The sequence below is a fragment of the Epinephelus fuscoguttatus genome, linkage group LG10 (genome assembly GCF_011397635.1).
Source record: "Epinephelus fuscoguttatus linkage group LG10, E.fuscoguttatus.final_Chr_v1".
Lineage (NCBI taxonomy): Eukaryota > Metazoa > Chordata > Actinopteri > Perciformes > Serranidae > Epinephelus > Epinephelus fuscoguttatus.
The window spans coordinates 14,756,932-14,784,152 of NC_064761.1; the positions used below are offsets into that span (position 1 = coordinate 14,756,932).

Here is a 27,221-nt window from a genome sequence, read left to right on the forward strand (position 1 = left end):
AATATTCCATGCATAACATGCACTGTAAGAGAATGACATTCTTCCAAGTTCAGTTCTGATTAAAGCCCCTACAAGGAACTTTCATTTTGAGTTGATTTTGGCGACCCTGTGGACAAAAGTGGTAGTGTTTTGCCGTAATGAAGCCTACATTTTCCCTTGAGCTCTAGCGCGTATTGTCGTAAAGACGCTTACCTGGCTCGCGCATGTGTTTGTTTTGGGGATGAATGAAACAACAAGATGGGAAAACTTTGCCCCCGCTCCTATCGGGGATCCCAGCTCACCTCTGCCGCACCCCACCTCCACCTCTCCGGCGTAAACGCCACTGCCGCCAGGGTAAACACAGCGGTCGGCTGGTAAGGCTGAAGGCCTGTTTGGCGAGCACCTCCACGGTTTCTTGGACTGAGTATGGAGCGGTGCCTCGCCTCTTTATTGACCCTGTCGACTCCTGGCTGGTACCTGTCGTCGGCCCAGATGAGGTGTTCAGCCCCGCGGCCCCTGCTTTCCTCGTCCTGCTGGTGCGGGGTGAATCTGCGCAACCTGCGGCCTCTGTGTGTGGCTCCCCGGACAGCTAACGCCGTGGACCCGCCGGCTCCTGCCAGGATTGGGCTGGTAAATGCTAGATCGCTAGCGAACGAAACGTTTATTCTGAAGGATTTCCTGACTTCTCAAGGATTGGATTTTCTCTGTCTGACTGAGATGTGGCTGACTGTTGGTGAGTCCAGTGCTTTCACAGAACTTTTACCCGATGATTGCTGCTATTTTAACTCCCCGCGGACGTCGGGTCGAGGAGGAGGAATAGCGACTATTTATAAGAGTCACTATTTCATTTCACTACTAGTCAAATGTAAGCAGCTAGGCAAGATGACGTGTGGCGTCTGAGAGCCGTAAATCGTTTGGTCCTGGAAGCGACCTGGGGCGGACCCGGAGCCAGTTTCCTAAAGGTATGGATATACACTATATAGAAATAGCTTATCTTCACACCGATGGTCTCATTTGCAGTTGTAGGTCACGCACAGACATCGGCAGAAACGAGAGACTTTTGCATATCCAGTTAAAAGTTCCTTGTAGCGGCTTTAAGGGAATGTGAAGCAACAACCTATTCTGTGAGTGAGTACCAAGTTTATGTGAGGACAGAGTTAAAAGGTTGAAATATAGGGTGGAGGCATCTGCATCAAAGCTTTATAAATGAACAAATACCAATGCTGTTCCTGCCTCACAGCCATGTGTGGCCAGCCAACCTAGGTAAAGGTGGCAGTGATGGGTGCTGTAAGAATCACCTGTTATGAACCTTAGGGCTGAGCAGTAGACAGCATCAAGTGATTTTGAAAGATTCAGTATGAGTAGCCTTGGTAAACAGCATCCGTTTGGTTTTGTCTGAGTTTAATACTAACATATTGTTATGTAATTGAAGTCAGAGCAAATCAAAAGATGATTGTAGACATTCAATGGCTGACTGTGCAAGTGTTGCGGAACAGTATATAAAACTGTGTCATCTGCATACAGATGCAATTGACAGGTTTTAGAGGGGATGGGCAGAATCATTTATGGAAATTGAAAACAATATTGGCCCTAACACTGAGCCCTGTGAGACACCTTTAGTAATATTTAAAAAAAAAATGGAATGAACACCACCCATCTTTACACAATACAGTCTATTAGAGAGGTAGTTTTCAAACCACAGGCAGCTGACAGAATCAAAACCAATAGAAGGTTTTTTTTTTTTTTTCTTAATAAAAGTAATAAATGGTCAAATATTTTAGACAAGTCTATAAACAATGCAGCACAAGACATTTTGCTATCCAGGGCGAGTGAAATGTCATTTAGAACCAGGGAGGTTGCAGATATGGTACTGTGCATAGGCCTAAAGCCAGACAGATTGGGAGTGAGTACAGAAAACAAAGAGAGATAGGATCTTAGCTGATTATTTACCAGGGATTCCAAAATTTTAGCCAGGTAACATAATTCGGAAATAGGGTGATTGTTATTTATATCGCTTTTATCACCTCCTTTATGTAAAGGAAGGAAACATGCTGTCTTCAAGGATGCAGATTATTCCAGTGGAGATGGTCAAGTTAAATATATGAGTTATGCATTGTGCAGTTAGTGGCACTGAAAGTTCAAGAAAGAAGGCATCTAAATCATCCGCGCCAGTTGATTTTGTATTATTAATAGTAAGAAGAGCATTAGTAAAGACTAAAACAGGAAAAATGATAATGTGATATTTTCTTCACTCGCCACTTTTACATCAAAAACTCAACTCGTATAATTAACATGTGATAATCAAACAGGCCAGTTACACTACCAGATTTGCCATGACATTTGCTGAATCTAACCATTTACTTAAAATGGCCAGTAGTGTGATTTTGAGATATAATGTGGCAGCTTCCAGGGCTGAGAAATGAAGCCAATGCGAAAGTGCCAAAAACTGCAGTTCTGTGAATCATCACTTGAGGCTGGCTTCAAAAGTGAGTCAATCCCCATAGACCCCTTCAACATATGTGACCAGCCATGGAAAAACCAGGAACAAGTCTCCCGAGAGGCATTTTGAGTTATTTACAGATTCTGAAAGTGTAGTTTCTAAGCTTTCCAACGATGTCTAACACATGGAAATCTAAAAATATTTGAAGAAGTTGTGGCCATTTGAATGCAGGCACTCCTCAAACTACTTTACTGAGAAATCCAGCCTGAACAATTTTGAATTCTCAAGTGCCAGATAACACAGTGCTGCTCATTTGCATCTCATGTAGATAAGCCCTACCCCCTACTGGTCTAGCTCTCAGTGACATCTGGTATCTGTTAGCCTGCAGGGCAGAAACTATTGTAGTAGTTTGAACAATGTAGTTAATGTTGATGTAGTGTTATTTTCCTTAAGCACTTTAGTGGACTGATCAGAATCAGAATGTACTTTATTGAAATGGAAATGCTTTTGTTACAAAAAGCCCCTGAATAAAGTTGATCATCATGTACTATTCTGTATACAAACGTGTGTTTTGTGTTCCTCTGTGTGTGCGTACGTATGTTTAATCCACAGTAAATGCCCTAAAACTCAAAAATACACGATCGGCCATCCGGTCAAAGTACACACATTAAACAGTTAGAATTTTAAACGTAGGTCTTGGGTCAGGGTGGTTTGGATCCTGTAGGAAGTGGTACTTACCTGCGTGGGCCCAAGCACTGGGCCTGTTGAGATGAATGGGTGTGCGCTGTCCACAGCTGCAGTCAGTCCGGTGTCCAGAAAACAGCATAGAAGGTGTAAAAATGGGTTCTGGGGTGGCCGAATTGTTCACAGGGTCTCTCCCTCTCAGGCGGGCAGTATCGTTGTGGTCGATCTGGTTGTAGAATGGAGAAAAAAGTAGTATATTGCTAAAAGTTAGCGAAACGCTATAGTAGTTTGGTGTGGCTGTGTCGCTAGCTTGCTAATCGTCAACAAATGAGTTAATGTTCACTGAAACGCACAAACACGTATCGTTACCATGGTTCTCAGCAGAATGATGGAGAGCAGAGACGTTATAAAAGGTCCAGAAATACTGACGAAGTGTTTAAATCCTCGTAGCAGTTCCTTATGCAGGAGCGGCTGGCTGCATAAGTAGCCATGTGGTTCAGCTTATTGGCCAGAAAAAGAACAAAAGCATGTGAATAGCCAAAGAAAGCCAGTATGCAAATTTACTGTTGTTATCGCCGCACCCCCAACTAGGATCAAAACAACTCAAATTCAAATACAAAATTTATAGTTTTAAGGCCACCAATACTGTTATTTGAGACATGGAGTGGCTTCTTCATGATTTCAACTTACACATTCTGCAAAAAACCGAAAATCACTCATTTTTTAAAAAAAATCGATTTTTTCTTTTTTTTCCGACTTGTGCTGGGCCAACTTGTTGCTGGGTTTCTCGTGGCGGGCCACATATTTAAGGGCAGATTGGCTTGAGTGACAGGCTGTACGCAAGCCATCGCTACAGTCTATGAGTCAGATCCAGCACTTGCTCAACCACAGCTCTACCCTCTTGTCCAAATATGGTAATTTCTGGCTCCAAGAAAAACAAGATGGTGACTTAACAGTAGCTTCGCCCCTTACTTTATACTGTCTATGGGTTTCATCTGTAGTAAAATCAGTCATTATGTTTGTACAATATGTCAGTCAGTATCCATTCCATTTAACAGTGTTGTGTAGTGTAATGATAATTGCGGCCTATGGGGGCTGCGAGTGGTGACCTAAGACTTATAGTCCTGTTGTTAAAATTTTGAAAGTTGAATTTTTTTATTGTGTTTGTGTTACTGTGTTTTTATATTAATAGGAAATGTTAAGGGAAAATTTGCCAGCTTTCATTTGGATGTCAAATCAGTATTGATGGTACATGTAGTCAACTAAAGCAATAAATTCCTCAGTGCATGCTATGTTGACCAAGAAAGCCAAGTTCTATTGATACAGCATAGTATTGGAATATTTTGTATGGCAATTTTGTATTGATACACAGACTCCAAGTATTAATATTTTATGAAAACTTATTCTTATTGGATAAAATCGGTGTTGACATTGACAAAGTTTTTCTTTGGGGACATAATTTGCAGTTAAAAAACGGTAATGATTTGCAATATATGTCATCACAATACTCAGCATATTACAAAAATATTAAAAATTTCAATTGTATTGTATTGGGACTTAAGTATTGTGATAATATCGTATCGTGGGGTTTATGGTGATTCTCACCCCTAACATGAACCAAGATGAGTTGCCCGTGATCCATATCCTCTTACACAGCTAATGCAGCTGCAGCCTTGGCCTCTCTCTGCTGCATTTCTTTGGCTGTATACTCTGCCTTGAATAAATATGGCTAAATATCCCAGTCAGCCAAAACAGTCCCTGGCTACTCAGAGGCAGAGATTAGAAATCCAAGCTGAAATAGCCTGTACTGTAGTTCCTCCTTGCCTCCAACTACATCACTGTCATGTCAAACAACAGATGTTGCAGCTGTGAACTCAGCTCTCTCAGTCAGTATAGTTTGCACCGAGTAATTTAATGCTTTTAACAACTACACTTACACTGATTAAACATCCACATAAAAGGTGGCATATTTTCTGAGGATGGACATTGGAAACACTAATCAAGTTGTCTCACCTACCCCAAAACTTTGCAACGCCGTTGCATCAAAACAGCAGCAATCTTTTGTCCCTTGCTTTGCCTGTTCTGGCATCTCCCTCCAGCACGTCTGTGGTTTGGATGAAGTATACCTCACCTTGACCAGACGTCATTGCTGATGCATCAGAGTATGTGGAAAGCATAGGAAATGTCAAAGACAAGCTGCAGTCAGGGGTCCAACATGGCCATAGGTCACAGGCCAAAGCTAACAGGCATGATTTATCTGGAATAGTGATTATGTCATGGCAGGCGTGCCTGAAGGTATTCAGCTTCTATCAGCTCAGTAGCAATCCATCACCATCTTTACATCAGTTTACTGTAAGCCTGTCCATACACTGAAGAAAGGCCTCACCCCTCCGTCTGTCTGATACAGTTTTATGCAGGATGCCTTTAGTTTTTTGCAAAGAGGCGCTGCTGTAGTACATCCATATATAAATAGACGTACTTTATACCTGCCATTTAAAATGCAGTGTAATCCTACCCCTCCTGTAATGTACACACAGATGCAATGAATTATCAATATTTGGGATCAAACTTAACCAATTACTCATGTGATTCATGGCCAATGAAATAATAGTTACATATAATACTAATTTCTCATTCCTGTTTTTGCAAGGGATTTCCTGGGGACATTGGAGTACCAGGGCCCAATGGTCCACCTGGACCAAAGGTACAACAGCATCTCTCTCTTGCTCTCTCTTCATCCATCCATACACTAAATTTATCCAACTGAATTTATGCATTCGGCTGTGTTTCAGGGTTTGCAGGGTGCCAGAGGGCCTCAAGGCCCGCTAGGGCCACAAGGAACACAGGTGAGATAATTCAACACCCAACTTAAGTTCACACATCTGCTTGGTTCTTGACTTACTGATACAGAAATGTGGAAAATATAGCTCATCGAGGGATTTCCATTGGATCAGTGGTCTGAGGCAGGATTAACTAACACAGTGCTTCTCATTTAGAATCTAGTCATATCTCAAACAGTTGCAGCTTAGATCCTAGTGGGAGTTTTTTTTTTCCTCTGCCATATCTCTCGGGGCATGTTCCACAAGGTGAAGTCATGATTCATCATTGGGTGCTTATAAAAACAAGGCTGAAAGTCAGATAGAGAACAGAGACAAAGCAGGTTGACACCTGAAAGCAGGTGTCAAAAGTACATTTTCTGAAGCACTGTACATGAGGACAAGGACAAAATGATTGATTTCATGCAGTTGGAATGATGATGTTACTGTGTGTGCATTTCTTGTTGTTTGGTGTGCCAGCTGTATTTATTTGTCTGTTGGACTCTGCTGTGTCTGTGTGAGTATGTGTTTGTGTGTGTTTATGTTTGCAAATATTTGTGTATGATGAACTATACTGTGTTTCTGTAGGGCGATGAAGGACCAATCGGCCCACCTGGCAGCGCTGGCCCCACTGTAAGAACTCTGAGATACACATATTTGTATACAAAAATACACACAGAAACACGTGCACACAAACTGAGTATTCTGCAGGTGGTTTGAATGAAACAGTTCACATAGATCTTCTATCAGGAGGCAGCTGGGATGAGATGTGATAAATACACTATGAGCTTTGCTATCTTTAGATCATCGTGTGTGTGTTTGTGTGTGTGTGTGTGTGTGTGTGTGTGTGTGTGTGTGTGTGTATGTGTGTGTGTGTTCATGTTTTGTGTGTCTTGTCTGTCTTTCTAGGGAAGACCTGGAAGGAAAGGCTACATAGGCGAACCTGGCCCCGAGGGTTTAAAGGTGAGTCTTTAATTAAGTAACTGTACAGTCACAACTTTCCTGTGACTTTATTATCATTATATAGATGCATTTATTTTTGACTATTTCAATTTTTGATTGTGGAGTACAGAAATGCGTTAAATGTTGACTCAATCACTGATCACACTGTCAACCTAATCCCATCAAATTTGTCTCTGAAAGAATGCACACTGGTTTTGGTTGAAGGCTGAGTGCAACTGAATTCTGTAACTCAGCATAACCTGTCCAAGTTGATGGCTAATGCTCATGTTCATGTCCTAAGAAGAAAAACATAAATCAGTACTTTTAATGTCTTGATTTTCATTTTTTGCTTGAGAAGGAATAAATTAAGGTATTTATTTACCGTCATAGTTTTTCTCATTCAACATTCGTTGAAAATAAACTGAGCACAAAAGGTAAGGAAATTTGTGTGCTTCTTGGCAATAAATCTTATACCGGTGGAAAGCCTGTTTATTTCCCTTTTAAATGGTGCCACATTTGTAAGGAACATGCATTTGTGGGATGAGCAGCAGAGCTGAGTATGTGGGTTGCGCCCATGAAAAATTTGTCAGATCTTCTCTGCCAGTGCTAAACAGCTTTTTTTTTTTTTTTTTTGCTGTTGACTCTTGTTTGGTGTTGTTTGGTGGATTGGATGATTGAAGTCTGAAGAAACAAGACATATTGGCAATTTAACAAGAAGCATCTGATAAATTTCCATTTACCTGCCCCCTGCTAGCCACCCACGCCCCCTTCACCAAGACAACTTCTCTTAACTGCCCCCACAGCTGCAGCTCATCAGCCTATCAGCCTATCAGCCTGATATTTAAACCTCTCCAGCACACACTCTTTGCCAGATTGTTCTTCAACCTCATGCAAGACTTTCCAGCACTCCTTACCTGCCTGATCTCCTGTTATCGAACTTGCCTGCCTCTGATCTCTCTACGTTGTCTGTTTCCCGGTAAACTCACCAGCCTTCTGTCCCTGACCACGAGTTCTGCCTCAGCGTCTCTGGTTTCTGTCTGCCTGTGGCTGTGTGGTGTTTTGCTGCTGATGTTTCAGCATGTTCCCACCTGCTTGTGAGTTTCCTGCTGCAGCTCAGAGACTATCTGTGAGACACCTCTCACTGCCTTGTGTGTGTGTCCTCCTTTCACCTACCTGTGGGCCCCTGTATCCAGAGACTGTGCGTGGGCTCTGAGTCCGCAGAATAAACTATTATCTGAACATTGTTGTCAGCTCCAGTTTCTGTTTAAATAAAAGTGTTTAAATAAAAGTCATTACTTACTGTCACTGAGTGCTACATTTGGGTTCAATCACACCCGTTACATACACAGACACAACAGCCTGGCACCTCGTCCTCATGCTGGTCACCAATCTGGCCACACACTGCTGTGGGATGGCATCCCATTCTTCAACCAGCATTTGTCGCAAGTCAGCCAACATGGTTGTGTTGGTCATTCTGGCACGAACAGCACACCCAAGCTGATCCTACAACGAGTGTTCAATGGGGTTGAGGTCAGGCTGCTGGCAGGCCATTCCATCCTCGCCACTCCCAAATTCTGGAGGTAGTCCCTGATAAACCCCGCTCTTTTGGGGCGAGCATTGTCATCTTGGAGGATAGAGTTTGGTCCCAGACTGTGGAGATATGCGATTGCCACTGGTTTCAGAATTTCATCTCAATATCTCTCTGCATTGAGATTGCCTCCAATGATGACAAGCCTCGTTTTTCCAGTAAGGGAGATGCTGCCCCACACCATCACACTGCCTCCACCAAAAGATGTTACTCTGTCAATGCAGCAATCAGCAAAGTGTTCTCTGCGTCATCTTCATACTATGACCGTACGATCCAGCTCAGCCTGGACTTATTGCTGAACATAACGTTCCTCCACATGTTCAGTTTCCAGTGCACATGTTGTCGACACCAGCCCTGACGGTGAAGGGCAGTCATGGCAGGCCTCCTGGAAGCCCTATGAAACCGGAGATTGGCTGCATGCAGTCTGTTCTGGATTGTCTGGGCTGAGAACCGTCAGCCATATCGTCCTGCACCTTGACTGCAAATCTGTAGAAGACTGCCTACGGTTCCTAAGTGCTGACAGGATGAGGGAATGGTTTCCTTGGGGGTGCTGTCTTCTTGGGACGCCCACTTCGCGGCCTGTCTATGACATTCCCAGTTATATGGAACTTGGCCTTCAGTTCGCAGATGGTACTAGGGCTCACTCTAAATAATGCCGCAACTTGGTTTTGCGGAACACCAGCTTAAAATTGCCATTGCACGGGCCCTATCCAGATCAGTTAAATATGGCATGCTGATTCTTGGAGCAGACACCAACTGACCACTGTAGCAGGGCCCATGCTCACACAGGGGTACTAGAAGCTCAAAACGAGTCAAAGCCAACAGCAAAAAAAGCCGTTTGGCATTGGTAGAGAAGATGTGACTAATTTTTCATGGGCGCAACCCACATACTCAGCCCTGCTGCTCATCCCACAAATGCATGTTCCTTACAAATGTGGCACCCTTTAAAAGGGAAATAAACAGGCTTTCCAACGGTATAAAATTTATTGCCAAGAAGCAGCAAAGAAATGATCTACCAAACACAAATTTCCTTACTTTTTGTGCTCAGTTTATTATGTATGGTAAACCCTTAATCATGCCCAACTAAGGGCATACCACATCAAGACACCTCATCTCACATAATGTGTTTTTGGTACAGACCTCAGTCGGTTCATGTCCAATTTTTAATGTGTCTGTGAAAGGTATGCAGAGCGTTTGTGCGAGGATTAGCTGTGTTTCATGTGTGTATTATAGTTGAATTATTTAGAATCAACATCCTAGCTCATGTTGATATCAGTTGACATGAGAAATTAGATACTGAAAAATGATAAGAAATAAAGAATGCTGTTGTTTTTGTGTGATACGTTGCACTGGGCTTTTTATTATTATTTTTTTTTTGTTTGTTTGTTTTTAATCTCATTAGATGCTTGCCATTCACCCTGTTCATGAACCATGATTAAAAAAACAGAGAGACCAGGATTAAATACTTCTGTGTTTAGGACACTGACAGTTTTATGCACAACAGCATATTAGGGCCAATGTAGGTAAAATAAGGGAAATATGAAGTTGGAAAAGTGGGGGGTAATGTAAAGAAAACTCAGCATTTCCAAGATTAAAGTCGTCAATTTAGAAGAAAAAACTTGAATATTTTCTGAGATTAAAGTCTTAAAATTACAAGAATAATGCCTTCCAAACTTCTCTGTCAGAAAGTCAGGTGATGTGGTAAAGAGAGTGACAAAGTCCACATAGGGTAAAAGTCATGGTGGACGAATGGGTCAAGCACAGGACTTTCACTCATGGGGCCTGGGTGTGTGTGCTGTGTGAGTCAAATGTTATTTTTAGACTTAGTTGACTCATTTCTAGATTTTAGGATATATACAGCTGAATGTATACTGTGTACAAAAGCTCAAGCAAAAAAACTGAATAGGCCCGTGTCTGTTAACGTCATATTTTGACCTAGGAAAGATGTCCAGCTGATGACCAGACAATGTTCCAGACATTGGCACAGTTTTTATTTAGTAACTATTTTTTTAACCATAACGAAATGTCTTGACTGGATGTTCAAACAACGGTCATTCCACATCTCAGTGTTTGCTGGGAATCCAGGTTTACTGGTTGTGTCTTAGGTGTGATGAGGTTGATCCAACCTTGTGTGGTGGTTTGTAGACATTAAAAAAACCCCAAAAAAACTCCACTGTTTTTCAAAACCTTTTCTTGTAAATTTATGACTTTAATTTCTGACATTTTTCTTGGAAATTTATGATTTTATAATCTCAAAGAAAATTTGATTTTTTCCCACAAATTTACCACTTTAATCTCTGAAATTCAGAGTTTTTTCTCTGACAGTTACCCTCCTCTCCCAGATCTGTATTTTTTTTAATCTACAATGGCACTACTATGCCATCTTGCTTATGGCTTGTACTCCCAGTTTAGATTATTAAACTGTCAGTTTATTCTCAGTTTTCACTTGAGCAAACCACAGCATACCAGACTTTATCCTCACCCTGTTTTATTGACTATAATTGACATTTATACTCACCTCAAATGCAATGCCATGATCATGGTATCATGTGTCGCAAGATTTTATTATTCTAAATTATTGTGTAGTGCTTACCTCAGTATCCATGTTTGTGACCCACATACTGCAAGCCCACACTTACTGTGCTGTAAACATGCTCTTAGTTAGGATAGAAAATGATTTCTTCCAGAGCTATCATCATACATATTGATAAACCACAATGAGAAGCAACACAGAATTATTCACAGACCCATGCTCTGTGTGTGTGTGTGTGTGTGTGTGTGTGTGTGTGTGTGTGTGTGTGTTCCTTTTGACACTTGTAATAGCCTGTGAGTCCTGTGCCAGTAGCAGGGCAGGATGGTAACAAAGATATCTTTAATTACAAGAAGCTAACCAACACACTCTTTGATCTTTTCTGTTTGCAGGGAGAGAAAGGGGACATGGGAAATGTTGGAAAAATCGGACCACAAGTAAGTTGCTTTCGCAGTTGTAACATACTGGAATGACATTAATTAACAGCCATCCTGCTGCCAATTAGTAGCTTCTCATTAAACCTCTCTTAGAGCGTGTCATTGTGGAGTCAATGCTGTGGCTTTTATTAGCTTGAGTTCCTGTCCTCAAATGTTTTAATAGTTTGCTTAAAGATTAATGTGCATGTTGCATTATGATGATGACGCAAGGCCTCCATGCATTAGTGAGTTAAGTCTTCCAGTGTGTCAAACATGAAGGAAGTTACAGGAGCATTTTCTAATGTCTTGCTGTTTTCCTGACCCACTTTTAATGTTGAGAGAAAGTTGGATCCTATCCCACCACTAAATAGTGTTCTCATCATGAAATTGGCAGAACACCACAGTAGGACAGAAGGAGCACCGGTCAGAGATCCTCTGTGAAAGTCACCTCAGTTTGGTTGCACATTTGTTTATGGCTCAAAGCTGTTGTTGAATCATACTTAGGGCGCATGTTATCAAAATATATTAGCTTAAGTGGAAAATGTTGTGCCAAAAAGATGTTGGGCTTTATCCATTAAGTGGCTTTGCAAGTGTCCCAAAACATCTGTGTTAGGATTGTTTCTAAATGTACCAATTAACTGCAAAGTCACACTTTGATATGTCTGTCTTTCTCTTTCATGCTTCAGTTAATGCTTTATACCCGGCACAAAAACTTAAGAGAATTGTTGGGACTTGTTTCTACTTTGTTAAAGCACACAACTGCTCTGAACATCCAAAGTATGTCCATCCTTCCCGGAGGCCCCTTAATGTTAATATTTGCATTCTGTGCATAGTGGAGGCAGCCAAGCGGGCCGTGTTGGACTGTGTTGCTGCAGTGCACATATGAGAGGGATTAAGCACTTACTGAGTAGAGGGGGCCTTTGAAGCCAAGGAGGAGCCATGGGGCTACGCTGAGAAAAAAACAAAAAAAACCTCTAAAACATATGGAGTCTCTAATGAATGCCATTACATCACTTTCCAAATAAATTAGATGTGTTAGTGATGTGTGAGAAAGACTGTTGTTGACTAGTGCAGGTTAGCCTAGGGTCGGTGCAGGGAGGCTGTGGGCCGCCTGTCTTCACAGAGTACCCCTGCATCACCATGTGGCCCCCTATAAACTGTGTCCAGTGAAATTTTACTGGAGGTTTTTACAGTGTAGTGTATTTTAGCCAATTTAGATTGACTACCTCGTGTTCCATTTTTAAGTCGTCATCCAGTCCACAGCTAATAAAACATGTATCAGACCTCAATCACCAAAGGCAGCCACAGGTGTGCTTTGAAATGTAGCTCACATGTCAACTTCTGTGCTTTGATTGTCATGTCAGTGACTCAGTGTGTACTGAAATATGTGTGTGATAAAGAGGCACGTGTGAGGGACAACCTTAATACTCTTAACCGTAAGTGACTTGCGCTGTATTTCTTTCCAAACTGTAAGGTTAATGGCTATACCAGTGCTTTGTAACACAAGCTGAGTCAGAGAAATCAGATCGCCCTCAAAATAGTACTGTAAAAGCTCCCACGTCAGGGCCGTGTCACATGGAAACCCCTTTAAAACCATTTCCTTGTGTTGAATGATACAGGGTACCACATTGTCCCACTTCATGTCCCAATTAAAGGATTTGAGGTCAATTTAGAGCTCCCGTTCTCATGCCTGCAGGCTGCAACCCCTCACAGGCACTCTGCTACTAATCCATCGCTCAACTGCTTTACTTGCTTCCAGTAGGATAATACTCTTTAGGTGATGATACATGAGTAACACTTTGAGGCTGACAGCTCTTTTAGCTGAGTTAGGGAAAAGCAAATGGAACAAAATCTCATTGTGTTTAACTTAGTAGTCTGTTTCTTGTCCTTCACTTTGTTGCACTCACTTTGTGAATCTGTTATGTTACTCTCAGTTTCTTTTAGTCTGTTTCTCACCCTGACTATTGCTTCCCCTCTCATTCTGTAGACACATTTAGGATACAAAAAAAGAAATCAATAAAAGTAACAAGAGCAAGAACATGTACTATATGATTATGTGACAGAAGCAAGAATGGCAGTCAGAATGCTGTAACCTTTTAACTATGTGAATATATTATTCTGAGATGAGGAAGCGCAGTAATAAAAATTGGTCCTCACAACCAAAGAGAGCCGCAGTCTGACCGCGCTGGCTTTTGTGGATGGCCAGGAGTGAGACTATGGTTTGCAATTGGGCAGTCGTATGAATTATTACAGTAGCATTGTAATTCAGTTCGGTTCAGATGTTCTGGTAGCTTGTAGCGTGCCGGTGGCTTAGTGCACACGCCGTGGTGCTGTGTAGTTGCAGTATTGTGGCTTTGGTCTGGTTTGTAATAAGTGTATGTTATTTGCTTAATTGGCCACTTTATATACTTGACTATTTTCACACACACAAATTTTGTTTTACTGTTTTAGAAAAAAATAACACAATGACCGGGTTTAAAAAAGCTCATTTGCCTTTTCTGGCTGAATGTCTACCCAGCCATCCATAAGACTTACTGGTGGTCTGGAGCTATAGATTCTCCAGTTGAGAAGCTGGCACTGGTCCAAACCACAGCCCCTGTCCCAGACGACTGATCTGGAAGTGGTTATGCTCCTCCGATAACTCTCATATTTACATTAGCTAGTGTTTTCCCCATGAGGACTCCTTTACTAAGTAGTGTGTCTTTGTGGGGCCATCTGTATTGAGTTACTTTATGCTGTGATACAACCATGCCCACAGTAATTCCCAATCATTGATACTGCGTCCAAGAAATATGTTACTCTAGCTTCATACCTGACACTATATCTTAGCCCCATGATTCACAAAAAAAAAAGAAAATATCAAGGTTGCAACCTTGTTGTAGTAAATCCTTGTTGAATAAAAAAGTGAAAATTGAACTTAGAAGAGCCTTGCTCTTCCAAGATCACCCTGCAGGATTCTTACTATCTAATCTATAACCTTTGCACTCCAGGTGCCATAACAAGTTAGGAAATAACCCTTAGATGGATAAAGATTAGGTCCTCACACTGACATACTTTCTTCCAATGTTTTTGTTTTGAACCATTCTCTCTTCTCCAGGGTCCGATCGGCCTGATTGGGATTGCTGGGGTGGTGGGAGTTCCTGGTGAAAAGGTAAGAAGTGTGCTTCTCTGTCATTAGGCTGTCAGTCAGCATCAGCTGGTTGCTTGTCAGTGGCAGGGACCTGTAATTTGGGCTGTGTTAAGCAGCTATGGCTTGAGGCCCCAGAGGGGCCCTGAACACATGTTTAGATAGATACTCAACACTCTCACACATCCACATCAGTAACCATATAGTCTAAGCCATGTCACCATTACTGCCTCTCACCCCTCCGCCCCTCTTCTGAAGCGAGCAATTTAAAAGTTAATTCGGGAGAAAATTACACATTTAGTAGTTGACAAACCTGTTGAGACTAATTGGCCTGTCACCATTTGTCAGAAGCTTCAAAGTTTTTTTGTTCCCGATTGGTGTCATTAGACACGTGTGGCGTTGACATACTTTAATATACACTACTGCGTAGCAGTCATAAAACATGAGAGGGGATAGCACTTCACAGGTATAAGCCATGTAAAAATACTCATGATGCAATCTGGAAAGGCCCTGAGGCTTTCTCCATGGTTGGCTCTTATTGCTTCTCAGCTTAAAAGAAAATGTTACAACTGGCTCTGCAGCCTTCCTTCTCAGGTGAATTGATTTCACCAGCAGACTGGGTGTTGATTATTGACAGTCCCATGGTAAACACCCCTGATTTTCCATCTCCATTGCTCCCTCTGTCAACCTTAACCTGCTCACTTTCCTTCCCATCCAGAAGCCCCCTGTGTGTCAGAACATGTTCTTGTCATGGGAAGCCGTCTGCTTGTCAGACTCTTGCTTGTCCTCCGCCTCCTCTTACGCAAAATCCTCCTCCTGGTTCAATCTGTCAGCACCAGCCATACCCTGACAGCCCACAAATTCCTTTCACATTATATGTATTTAATTCAACACCATCCTCTGATTTAGACTTTTGTTTCCAATACAGAGCCTTAAAACTATTCTGCTCATTGTTTGATAGAAGTACATCAACTGGAATTGTACTTGTGCAGTCATGAATGTTAGACAGTTCAAGGAGGATTTAAGTGTCACTGACACAAGTGTTGGAGGGGTTAGAGTGCATATAGGTAACTTTACTGCTCACCCGGAGTTACCTTTGCTTTTAACACACCGTGCCACCAACTGGGTTTCAAAGTACCTGCTCGCTTTAAACTCCACTCAGCCAGCTGTCAGTCTAACCATCTGCACTTCAGAAGCTGCTCTCCAGTTTCACAGCTCTTTATTAGGAAAAGTGTATTTGAAGCTGTGTTGGAGTTTTCTGTTTTGAGGTTTCAGGTCATAGTTTAATGATCAGTTTTCTTTGTGTCTTGCTGCTTTTTCCCGCAGGGCGACCGAGGACCAGCGGGTCCAACGGGTCCAGTCGGAGAGAATGGGCCAAGGGTAAGTGCAGTCACTCAGGATATACTGCAGAACTCTGCTTCTTGTCTGAGAGTTGGTAAACCCCAGAGCCGTCGTGTATATATTGAAAAAATGATTTCCAAGAAATCAGCAACGTTGCAACAGCCTACCAGAGCTTGAATACATTGTTCAGTAAACTAACGTCTAAGGGTGATGAATATAAAACTGAACCACTGAGCAATTTTGGCTGTCAGCTTTGGCAAGCGTTTCTGAGCTACAAGGTTTACTTCATGGAAATGAAATCAATCTCACTTGTTCTAAAAGGTTCCAGACTTGTCAGTGTTGTAACGTTTGTGGATACAAATCTTTGCAAACTTCAGTCGTTAAAAGTGGTTTTCCCACAGTACTTCTGAGGATAGGCATGTAAAAATCGACGATTCTTTTGGATCCAACCAGGCTGGTCTGGTTGACCAAATCCAGTGACTTGACTTTTTTCGTGTTCTCTATCTGTGACGTATGTCAGTCAGTCCTCGCTTTCTGGGATGAGACCCTGATAGATTATCTAACTGAAGCTGTGGTGTTCAGTTATCAGCCTGAATAAATGACAGGTCAGTATCAGTTACTCTTGGTTAAGTTCTTCATTGTGACAGTAAATTGCCCCACTGGCATACTGTTTTGTTTCATCTTTGATAAAATGACAACTGCTGGTGTTTTAATTTGGAGATGGATATTTTTAATGCAGGTAGAACAGGAAGAACGCATTTGTCCAATCTTAAAGCTGTATGCCACTGTAAGTAAGATTGTGTCTCATTGAAGGTGTAACATTTTTTAGGGACTTCATCAACTCCTAATCAAATCCTAAATACTGAAAAAGACTCTGCAAACTAATCTCTAGCTTTGTCACCCCAGTAAAGATTGGCTCATTTTTTTATGGCATGGGCCAAAAAAGAAACCATTACAGTTTAGATTCAAATCATGGTCTGTATACACAATTTATTTCACTAACATTGTGAGATAGGGCATTATGCCTTGGCCTAATAAAGGACATACAAGTTAAAATCCAGTAGATGGTAGTAGAGTCCAGTAGTGATAAAACAGAGGCAGTTGCAGAAATACACTGACTCCATATCACAATTCACTGGGTACCAGTAGTCCTCTGTAGTAGCCTGAACATGTAGTTGTTCAAACTTCATACAGACAGCAGTCGTTGGTGGATCACTTGATTGACATAGTTCTAATAGTTTTGGAAATATATTTAGACATATGTAGTGTTTGTGCTTGCAGATCTGCATATCATATCATAGAAGACGAGGCTATTGGCCTTTGCAGAGGTCTTTACTATTCGAGTGCCCTTCTAGTTGACATTGTTATGAAGACACTCGCACAAAAAAGTGACTTGCTATGTTTTATTGTCCTCCCCAAATCCACATAATATATTGTATTTGGAATTGATAAATGTTTGTATATTTGCAGGTTAATTGTGGGTTAATTTTACAACATTAGCTCACACACTACTGTGGAAAAATTATTTCGACAGTGCTGATTACTCATGGGGAAAACAAAACCAAAAAAACCCATGCTGCTGTCCAGTACAGCAGTGTTTCCACTGTCTCCCATGCTGCTGCATGAGAGAGGCTGGCCTATATCCCTCCCTGTCCTGAGGCCTTGGATTAACTCCATGTCTGTGGCTTTGGGCCCCAGTCCTCCTGACCTAGCTGGCTGGCAGACTGGCTAGCAGGCTGACTGATTGGCTGGCTGGAAGAGGGGATGACTAATTTGGTGGCTGGCTGGCTGAATAGTTAAATGATTGAATCACTGTTAGTGTGTGTGTGCATGTTTGACTGAGAGACAGAGCGAGCGATAGATTTGTGACTTATGTAAGGAGTTATGGTGATCTGTGTGAGCCAGTTTGTGCTTTAATGAAGCCACACAGTGAGAACTGGCAGTTTGACTTTGGGCTATATCACCACAGATTACAATGATCATCTTATGAAGTTCTGTTTCTCTTTAAAAGCTATTTGCAGGGATTATCGTTTGCTGGCAAATCATAGGCACTTTTGTCTTTACTGCCTTCCTTTGTTAGTGTGCTATTATTACTTAATAGATTATTATAGAAAGAGAATGGGTGGTGGATAGTGCTGTGATGAGAACCACAGCACCCAGCTGTCTCTTTTTCCTAGTGGGTCTGGAGCACATTTGGAGACAACATAATGTGAAACAGTTCTGCAGAACAGTCCCAGTCCTTTCCAGTTACAGATGTAACCACCTTTCACTGCACAGTCTCACACTGCTGCTGTGCTTTTGCTCCACACTACTCATTGTTAAAATCCTAAAGCACTAATGCAGCATAGTTTTTATAAGGTGTGTACACTTTTACTACCCATATAACACATGGCATTAAACAGTGGCATGCTTTTTTGTCTGCCTTTCTATAATATTTTTTTATTTCTGTTTTGGTGTAAGGGCTATCCCGGGTTGCCAGGAAGTCCAGGAGACATTGGCATGCAAGGTTCACCCGTAAGTGTCATACTCTCGCCACCACTGTGTGATATGCTCGATAATGTAGGTTTGCATTAGAATGTCCACTAGTAAAATTATATTCACCTGTGTATTAAAAAGACAGACTTCTAAATTTCTTGCACACCCTCAGATTCATATATTGGTTTTTCATGAACTTTCTTGCTGAGGTTTATGTTTTCTTTTTGTTTCGCTCCCTATGCATTTTGGATTGAGTCATACACATTAGCACTTAATGAACTGAAAAGCTTGGATGCATTGACTCTCATCCTTTCTACTCAGTGTCTTGGCTGGATGTTATAAATACCTGAATTACAAGATTAACTTGGATGTACTCTGGGTTTTTGTACAGTCGTAAACACGTTAAATTTAAGGGGTTGATTTGATATATCGGTTTTCCTGTTTCCCACAATTTAGTCTAGACCTGTATAAACAGCATGTCTTAACTGGCAGATTGTTCAGCACTTCTGTTAAAACCTTAGTAGTCCATTAGCTTTACATTACTAGTGCTGATGTCAGCTCAAAGAGGTTTTGCCCCATTAAGTTTTTCTAAACATTCTCACTGTATTTTATGGTTTGTTAACTGACCCATGCCAAATAAAACATTATGAAAACCTTCCTAAAGGTATGTTTGTTTTACTGCCAGTCTTTTCTCCTCTCTGATTTCCATTTTGTGTCTGTCTGTCTTTGTCTCTCAGGGTCCACAGGGGTTGAGGGGTAGTCCAGGCATCGCTGGGCCAAAGGGCAGGGGGGTAAGAGCTGACATTATCTTTGGGGTATTAGTTGTACCAGTCCCTTGTATGTTATGAGCTTACTTCAACTCATGAAGATGTCACTTACCAGACCCTTGGTTGTCTGTTTTGCATCAAAACTCCATTCCCATTAACCAAAGGTTTAAGCAGTTATAAAACATGTGTTTGTCCTTCCTCCTTGCCTTAGCTTTTTTTATTGGTGCATGAATCTCATGTTGGAAGACATTATGGTAATGTCAATTAGATATGGTGCTGTAATACTGGTGAGACATCGTGTGGCTGAGAGGGGAACGACACCTTCAGGTGAAGAGGCAAGTATAGATTCATAAGTTTAATTATAGTCAGGCTTCTTTACAGCTTTACAGAGTTTCGACTTAAATCTCGAAGTAGCAGCATCTGAGGTGCATTGTGTTGATTATATAGTCTACAGGATGAAAGCAAAGCATTTCATTCTGACATGTTCATCCTAAATTAGCTGCAGCTTATATATCACAATTTGTGTGTTGCCATAGGAACAAAAATTCATTCATTCATTTTTCCTAACTGCTTATCCTGGTACGGGGTCACCGGGGAGCCAGAAGTAAATAATTTATTTAAGTGCAACTCAAATGATGGGATGTAACTGAAATGGGGCGTAGGCCAGCTTGGTGGGTGCGAAATCAAACTAATTTAATAATGTTTACAAGACACTGCATTCACTGTTTGTGCTTGTGCATATTAACAAAAAAAAAAGATGAGCATCAGAAGCACAGACACTATAGGTTAAAAAAAATTCTGATTTTTTTTTTTTTTTTTTTTTTGCTTTACTTTCTGGCATGCAAATACTAAATCCAAGTTTTATTCACATTTGGCAGTCATCAGATCATAAAATACAAAGTTAATTTTTTTAACAGAATGGCATTCAACCCAGAAATATGCTGCAGTTCCTGAACCGTGGCCTAAACACATGGTAAAGAAGTAATGTACATACAGCTATTTATACTTTGTTCAGTGCATTAATATCTATATGATCTGTATTCTTTGCAAATAATATGTTGCATTGACTGTGAACATGACTGTTAACGTATGTTTGTTGTTACCCACTCTTCCCATTGAGGATTATGTTGCCTGCATATTAGCTAGATATAATCTATGATACTCAACATTTTTGAACTGCTTGGGAGGTGTCAGTTTCTCCTTATCCGTGTTCAGATCCTTATGTGAAAGGACAGAGCTCTAAGGTTGGCAATGTCAAGCAGCAGCACCTCCAGGAAAGTCCGCTTTTTAACATGTTAACTCTTTGTTTTGCTTTAAATTTATTTAAAGTCTTTCTTAAACTTTCTTAAATTGTTTGCATGTGCTTCACTGCACTGCCAGACTGACAGTGGCATGGGGAAAGCTCTGTAGTTTAATGCCAGTCAGTTTCAGCTATTTCAAGAAAATGGAAGAGAAATGCTAACAAGCCAATTAAATGATCCCCGCCACCGCACTGCTTCTCACACTTTGTCACTCATCTATAATTTGCTTCCTTTTATCCTCTGCTCACTTATTTTCTTACAGTTGAACATTAGCCAAGGAAAACATATGGTGGCCATTAACATGCCATGGCTTGTGTTGTTTACTGTAATCCGTACACGTGTCAGTTTATGGTTGCATTTCCTGTCTTGCCGAGGTAAGATATGGTTAACCTCAAATCCTCCCGCTTCCTCATTTGCAGTCTGTCTCCATTGTCAAAGCATATGATCCGTCATGGACCGTCATGGAAAATTGTGAAAGCTAATCATTTGTAGTCACATATCCCTTTTTTTCCCTTTTGTCCACACTGCGGTTTGCCGATGAGAGATAATGCAATATAAAGGAAGCAAAATTAAAGTGCTACACAGCTTATCAGTCATTCTTATCATTTTCCCCTCTGAGCTATAGAAGAACATGTCATGTCCTGGAGCTGAATATCTGGCGTGCACCTGCCCTAGTTGACACACACCTGCAGTAGTTCTACAGCTTTTTGTCATCATGGGAAAACAGTTAGTGCCTCCTCTGAATTATGAGTTTCTACCCTCATATCTATTCTATCAATCTCTGATTCTTCTTCCTCGTTTTAATGATCACTCACAATGAAATGCACCCCACCTGCGCCAGAAATGTTCCAGTAGACAAACTGTTGTGTAATAATGTGTGCTATTACTTGTAGATAAGCAGTTATTGAATTTCCTTCTTCAGTTAAAAGTTTCAAACCAGCTATTCTGTATGCACACATTGTTTATTGTTAAAGGAAAGAACAATGCAAAAGAAAGATTAAAGCTGAGTTTCTCTGCCTGGAAGCTTAAAGGGAGTGCAGTAACCTGAGAGAGATGTTAGTCTGACTGGAAGCCAGAGGCTCAGACAAAATAGGAGTTGTAAGAGAGCCATCAAAGGTAGAGACACAAAAGAGGGGAGACAAGATGGAAACGACAGATAGGCTGAAGTCCTGATAGAGTGGACAGGAGAGAAAAGGAGAGCGTGTGTTATTTGTTTTTTAAAGATTTCTATCTGTCACTACCTGTGTGGTTTTGCTACATTGCTGGGAAACCCCTGGAATGTTTGTGGGTGTGGTCGGCCACAACATCAGGGCAGAAAACCCCCCAAGTAGATAAAAAACACGGACTGATTACTTTGTTGGTGGTGTATGAAGCTTTGGTGGTAAATGTGTCCTGTATTGTGCATTCTTTGTTGAGTGATGTTCAAAGGTTTGTCTCATGTTGTTGTCGCATAGGGGCCCCGGGGTCCAGATGGCCCACTGGGAGAACCAGGCCCTGAGGGCACCAAGGTACACATTCACACTACTCTGTGAGAAACATTACCATGTACACTATTGGATAGACATAGACTTTTGCATGAAATATGTCCATCCTCCTGTATCGGCACAACTTTGGAACACTGCTTTTGTAAAAATTATTTGTCACAACATATGAATGGTTTACCTCATTAATCCCTCTGACTTTTTTTTAAATGTGCCATAATTTGTCTTTGCAGGGTGAAAGAGGTGACGCAGGACAAAAAGGAGAGCCAGGATTCATTGTAAGTAGTCTTAAGATTAATATGTGTCTTTTTTTTTTTATACTAGCATGTGTAAGAGAAGACAGGAAAAGAGGAAATGGCAGTTTATAACATGCTACAAAGTTTATATTCAAAGTATTAAACATAGTTGTAAGGTACCTGCTGAATGGTTATGATGCTGTAAATGTTTTATGTCTTGTGCATTTCTGGATGACAGCTTCAGGCTCTTAAGTAATGAAAAGGCAAATTTATATTTACTGGAATAATCGTTGTCATAAAAAGAGGCATTATCCTCAAGGTTAACACGCAAATCTCTTTTGAAGATGCACATTCACCTTGTGGAAAAGACATTGCGGCATCTACTATTACGGGCCGCAGGCCTCTGTAAAAGCTTGTTGATCCTTTAATCAGTTTTAATTTGCAGAATGGACCTTTGTCTTTCACCTCTGTATCAGGTTATACCCAAATGCAGCTATTATGCACCACTGCCAACTTGTAGAGAGGAAACTTGAGCTAAATCTGCTGAGGAGGAGCAGGATGAACATAAACTTTGTATTTAACCCATTTGTGCCAGAAACAGAAATGTGGAAGTGCTCTGTGGGTTTGGCCAAGCACAAACCTGATAGAAATTCTCAAAATCGGTCAAACTGTTTGGCTGAAAAGTGAGTTTTTCTTGTCATACTGTCTTTTGGCTCATGGGACTTCTGTTTTTTCTATATTTTCTATTTTATTATATTTTAGGGAAAAAAAAACAGTGTCATGTGTCCAGAGACTAGATATAGTATGTTAACAAAATAGCTGCATCTCAGTAACAACAACAAGCACAACCAAGTACTTGGTGTGAGTGAACTCATAATGAGTTGAATATCAAAGATATGCTCATGTATACAGTGTAAAAGATCTATTTCATTTCGTGTTTAGTGTTTTTCCTTTTTTTTCCAAAAATCCTGACTGACTATAGATACAAGTCAGATTTTTCCATTGATCACCATTTGACCAATCAGAACAAATTACATGGCAGTTTTTCTTATCATATTAAATATAGTGTTTGGACACAAATTAGTTAGCTGATTTAGCTGAGTAGAATGCAATGGAGCTTCAGATTGTTGTTTTACTTAAGATATTTTAAGTGCTATCTCCAAATTTCCAAAATTGTACAGCCATTCTAGGTGTGGACATGTCATATTCATGCATGTGTCTGCCTGTGTGTTTATATGTGATGCTTCCTTATTGTGCTGTTCATTCAGGTTGAGTGTAGTCGATAGACAGGGTCACTGATGTAGAAGTGATACAAATATTATTTTCGTGGGGCAAATATAGTTGTTTCAATTATGTTTTACAATGCATTATCAAAGGATTGATTTAGTGCTGTTTTCTGCCGTAGTCAATGTTGCTCAATTATCTCCAATAAAACAAACAAAAAGCTTGTCCTAAAGGGGCTCATTATCATTGTGCTTTAAACAAAACGTTATGTTTCAATGGTTTATGTTAGGGCCAAATTTACAAGCTGATGACAGTTGTTTCAGCTGACGTCAAAATCTTTAAAACTGTTGAAGATCTGCACTCTTAGCAAAGCAATTAACTGCAAATGTGTTTCCATAAAACAAGTTAATGTCACAGCTGTAACATTCAAACACTTCAAGTGTTTTTGTTCAAAATCATTGAAACGCTTCTGGCCATATTAACAACACACTTGTTTATGTTTTGTTTTCATCTGAGAGGAATTTTCCAAAACATAAAATTTAAACAACAAGGAAGTCAATAAATTCATGAGGTTACAAATATTACTGCTCCTGCTTGACGCAGGGAAATTTGTCGACACACAAATAATCATATCATTGTAAAACCCAGCACACACAAAGTCACCAATCATCAGATATGGAAGATTAACATGTTGCTAATATTTCTCTCAAAATAAATTGAAATCACTTGGGTTGATTGCAACTGCATGTTATTCATTCAGATAATGATTTCTCTTTTTGAAGGGCAAAGCTGGCAGCCCTGGGGAGAGAGGCCCTCCTGGGAAGAAAGTAAGTAATGTTTAAGTGAAAGCTGAATGTCTCTTTCAGAACTTTAATTATCATCTTCACTTCAGATAGGATGAGCATCATTATGGCTGCAGCAGGTAAAAAGAGGATGTGGAAATGTTTTACAAGTCTGTGTTGTCTATATATATATATATATATATATATATATATATAAAGAAAAGAAGACATAATAAAAACATATGTGCATGTAATCTCCCTTTATCAACTGGTGTGTGAAGGCGTGAGGTTTTCATTCAGTGTGAATGAACACAGCACAGAAACTTGGCTCCATTTCCTGCTTCTGTACTTAAGAATTTCCATCCTTGTTGAAGTTATTTTATGGTTTATATTAAATGACTTGTGAACAAGATATGCATAGAGCAGGACACCTAACAGTTGAAAAATGAACTTGTCAGTGCTCTCTGGTGGACAGAATAGGTAATAGCGAAACTGTTTCTAAGTGATCACCAACATATCTTTTGCAATTTCTCATCACTTCTCCACTGACGTGTTTCAGTACTAATATATTTAGCTAATAATGGTCGATGATATCAGCCAGCTGATTTGTCTTGGAAGAGACTTTAACAACCCCAAAGGAGATGTCTTTTCAGCAGCTATGAATACTAAACAGGACACACGCTGGCTGTAGTGTCTTGTTTTGGTAGCTTTAATGGGCCATTTTGCCAGCAGACTCTTGTTTTTTTTCTGTTTTTGCCATAGGAGAACAAGATGGATGGTAGTCTTTGTGTGCTTTTGAACTGTGAAAGGATGAAATAACTGATGTTCCACAGATGGTAGAAACATGCAAACAAAAACAGATTCAAAAGCAGATCCATGTGGGCCATCTAATAGCCAACTGATGGTCACTATAGCCACATTATGTTTCTTATAGTGCAATTTCTTTCATCCATTTATGGCCAGACTTACAAAGGACCGTCCCCAGTCAGAGAAAAGCCCTATCACCTGCATGGTTAATCGATGTTGGACCCAGTTGTTTGGCTTGTGTCGTTTTCCACTGACAAATGAGCTGCTTTCCACTCTCTCTAATCATGTGTCGGCTTAACATTCGACATTTTTGGGTTGTTTGCAATCACTCTTGACAAACACACAAATACACACATAGACATGTGCAAGCCTGTGCTCCCACTCTCTGATGTAGCCAACTGTACACCCCACACATGGACATAACAACATGCACATACCCGGGGCCAGTTGTGACCTGCCCTCCTAAGCATATGCTGCTTGTAGTTTAATGCACATCATCTACCCCTCTGTAGACTTGCCCAGTATTATCAAAATCACTGCTTTGACAAACCTGTTGTATGAGCAGCATTGGTGTTGTGTTGACCTCTGGACTTATAGCGCCATCTTGTGTCTGATAAAAGCTCCCTCAAAATGCATCATGATGTATATTTCTTTACCATATACATATACCTCTGTGTTCAGTGATTAGAAATCTTTTAGTGATTGTGTCCAAGAATCATGTTGTTATCTGTGATGTTAAATCCCGTTAGGTCCAGTGCTGAATGCAATTGTTTAGTTAATGCAGCTGTCAATGATTGTAGTAGTTTTTCTTTTTGTTTCCCTAAAATAGAATAGAAGAAATACTTTCATCACTCTCACTTCTGACAGATACTCTTGGTGGCTCCTGAATATGTTGGCTGTTGGAACACTTAAGTGTTTTTCTTCCTGTTTTATTTTTAATTTTGTTCAGTTGATTCACTCTTCAAAGATCCTATTTACACAGCTTGAGACATTTAAAAACGTCATTTTGCAGCTGTATTTCTTTTTCTTTTGGGTCTTATTTACTCAGTGAGTAGAAGCTAAGGGTTATTTAAGTATGAATTGTCCTGAGTCAGTAGGACTGTCATAACTAGTTTTGTTAGACGATATATTGCCCCAGAGATAATTGCGATAAACAATATTGTCATTTTAAGACCATCTTATGCCTCTCACATAATTATATTAGAATAGCATAATAATGCAAGTACTCCCTTTCAAAGAACAATAAACTTAATTTCCTAAAAATATTAAGACGTGTGGTGTACACGGTTGTTTATTCCACCATCGTGTTGGCTAAAATATCGGTGTCTCTTATGTAAACCTTACAGCAATATAGCAATACATAACCTTGATCATTTTTGCTGACCCCGATAGGTGGATCACGCAGGTCTTAGTGTAGTGTTTCACAGTAGAGTTTGCAGACCAATTTATTGTACAGGTAAAGGTTGATGCTACTGAATTCATTACTGTCTCATCAAACTTTGGCACTTTGGTTGCAATGCTTGGAAGAACCAGCTATCTCTCACATGCAAAAACAATGTCGTCCTCTGTCAGCGTTGGACTAAATACTGTTTCAAATTAGAGTGTCTTGTCTAAACTTGGCAACGCAATGTTTGGACTGCAACAAAGAGATCTGACATTGTAGGAAAGCCAATCCACTTGTGTTGCATCAAAGGGTTTCTGTGTCTGTAGGCATTATGCAGCACTGAAATAGTAGACTCAGCCATCATGTTTGTGGTTATGTTGCTAATGATGATAATAGTAAAGATGAGAAGAGGACCGTGGCCAAAGCTGAGCTTTCTCATGCTTGTTTTCTGTGATTACACAAATGAATGACTGAGGCTATGCTGAGCTCATGACTGTGTGTGTTTCCAGGGTAAACCAGGTATCCCAGGCAGTACCGGGGAGAGGGGACCCCATGGTGAACCAGTGAGTATGCTGTCTTTTGACTATTTTAGGAAACTGCAAACAAACCACACATTGTGAGCACTGACTTGTCTGGAAACTATAATGAATCGTTATTCTTAAAAACTTTCAAGAGGAAGAAGCTGTCAGGGTTGAAATTATTTGATCAACACTTCAGAAGCTCTGATGCTCCTCATTAGGAAAAAAATGAACCGTTTGAGAGGGAAAATTAGGATTTGTCTTTGTGTATTGCTTTCTCTCTCTCTGTTTCTCACACCTTTGCGCTCCATACCTTGTTCCTCCCTTCTTGGATTCTTTCTTAAGTTCTTGATTCCCCTGGAAATCAGCCGACCCCTCGGGGA

The 27,221-nt window shown here is 40.6% G+C and overlaps 1 protein-coding gene across 2 annotated transcripts in view; it reads left to right on the forward strand.

The window, feature by feature from the left end:
• The window catches only part of LOC125895800 (collagen alpha-1(XXIV) chain), a 115,279-nt gene that overhangs the window by 61,346 nt on the left and 26,712 nt on the right, over positions 1–27,221 (forward strand). For both annotated transcript variants that reach the window (XM_049587911.1, XM_049587910.1), the window contains exons 20-32: positions 5,754–5,807; positions 5,896–5,949; positions 6,508–6,552; positions 6,829–6,882; positions 11,372–11,416; positions 14,493–14,546; positions 15,849–15,902; positions 18,324–18,377; positions 19,076–19,129; positions 21,861–21,914; positions 22,121–22,165; positions 24,130–24,174; positions 26,830–26,883. In XM_049587911.1, the coding sequence (XP_049443868.1) occupies positions 5,754–5,807; positions 5,896–5,949; positions 6,508–6,552; positions 6,829–6,882; positions 11,372–11,416; positions 14,493–14,546; positions 15,849–15,902; positions 18,324–18,377; positions 19,076–19,129; positions 21,861–21,914; positions 22,121–22,165; positions 24,130–24,174; positions 26,830–26,883 (666 nt within the window). The remainder of the gene's footprint in view (positions 1–5,753; positions 5,808–5,895; positions 5,950–6,507; positions 6,553–6,828; positions 6,883–11,371; positions 11,417–14,492; positions 14,547–15,848; positions 15,903–18,323; positions 18,378–19,075; positions 19,130–21,860; positions 21,915–22,120; positions 22,166–24,129; positions 24,175–26,829; positions 26,884–27,221) is intronic.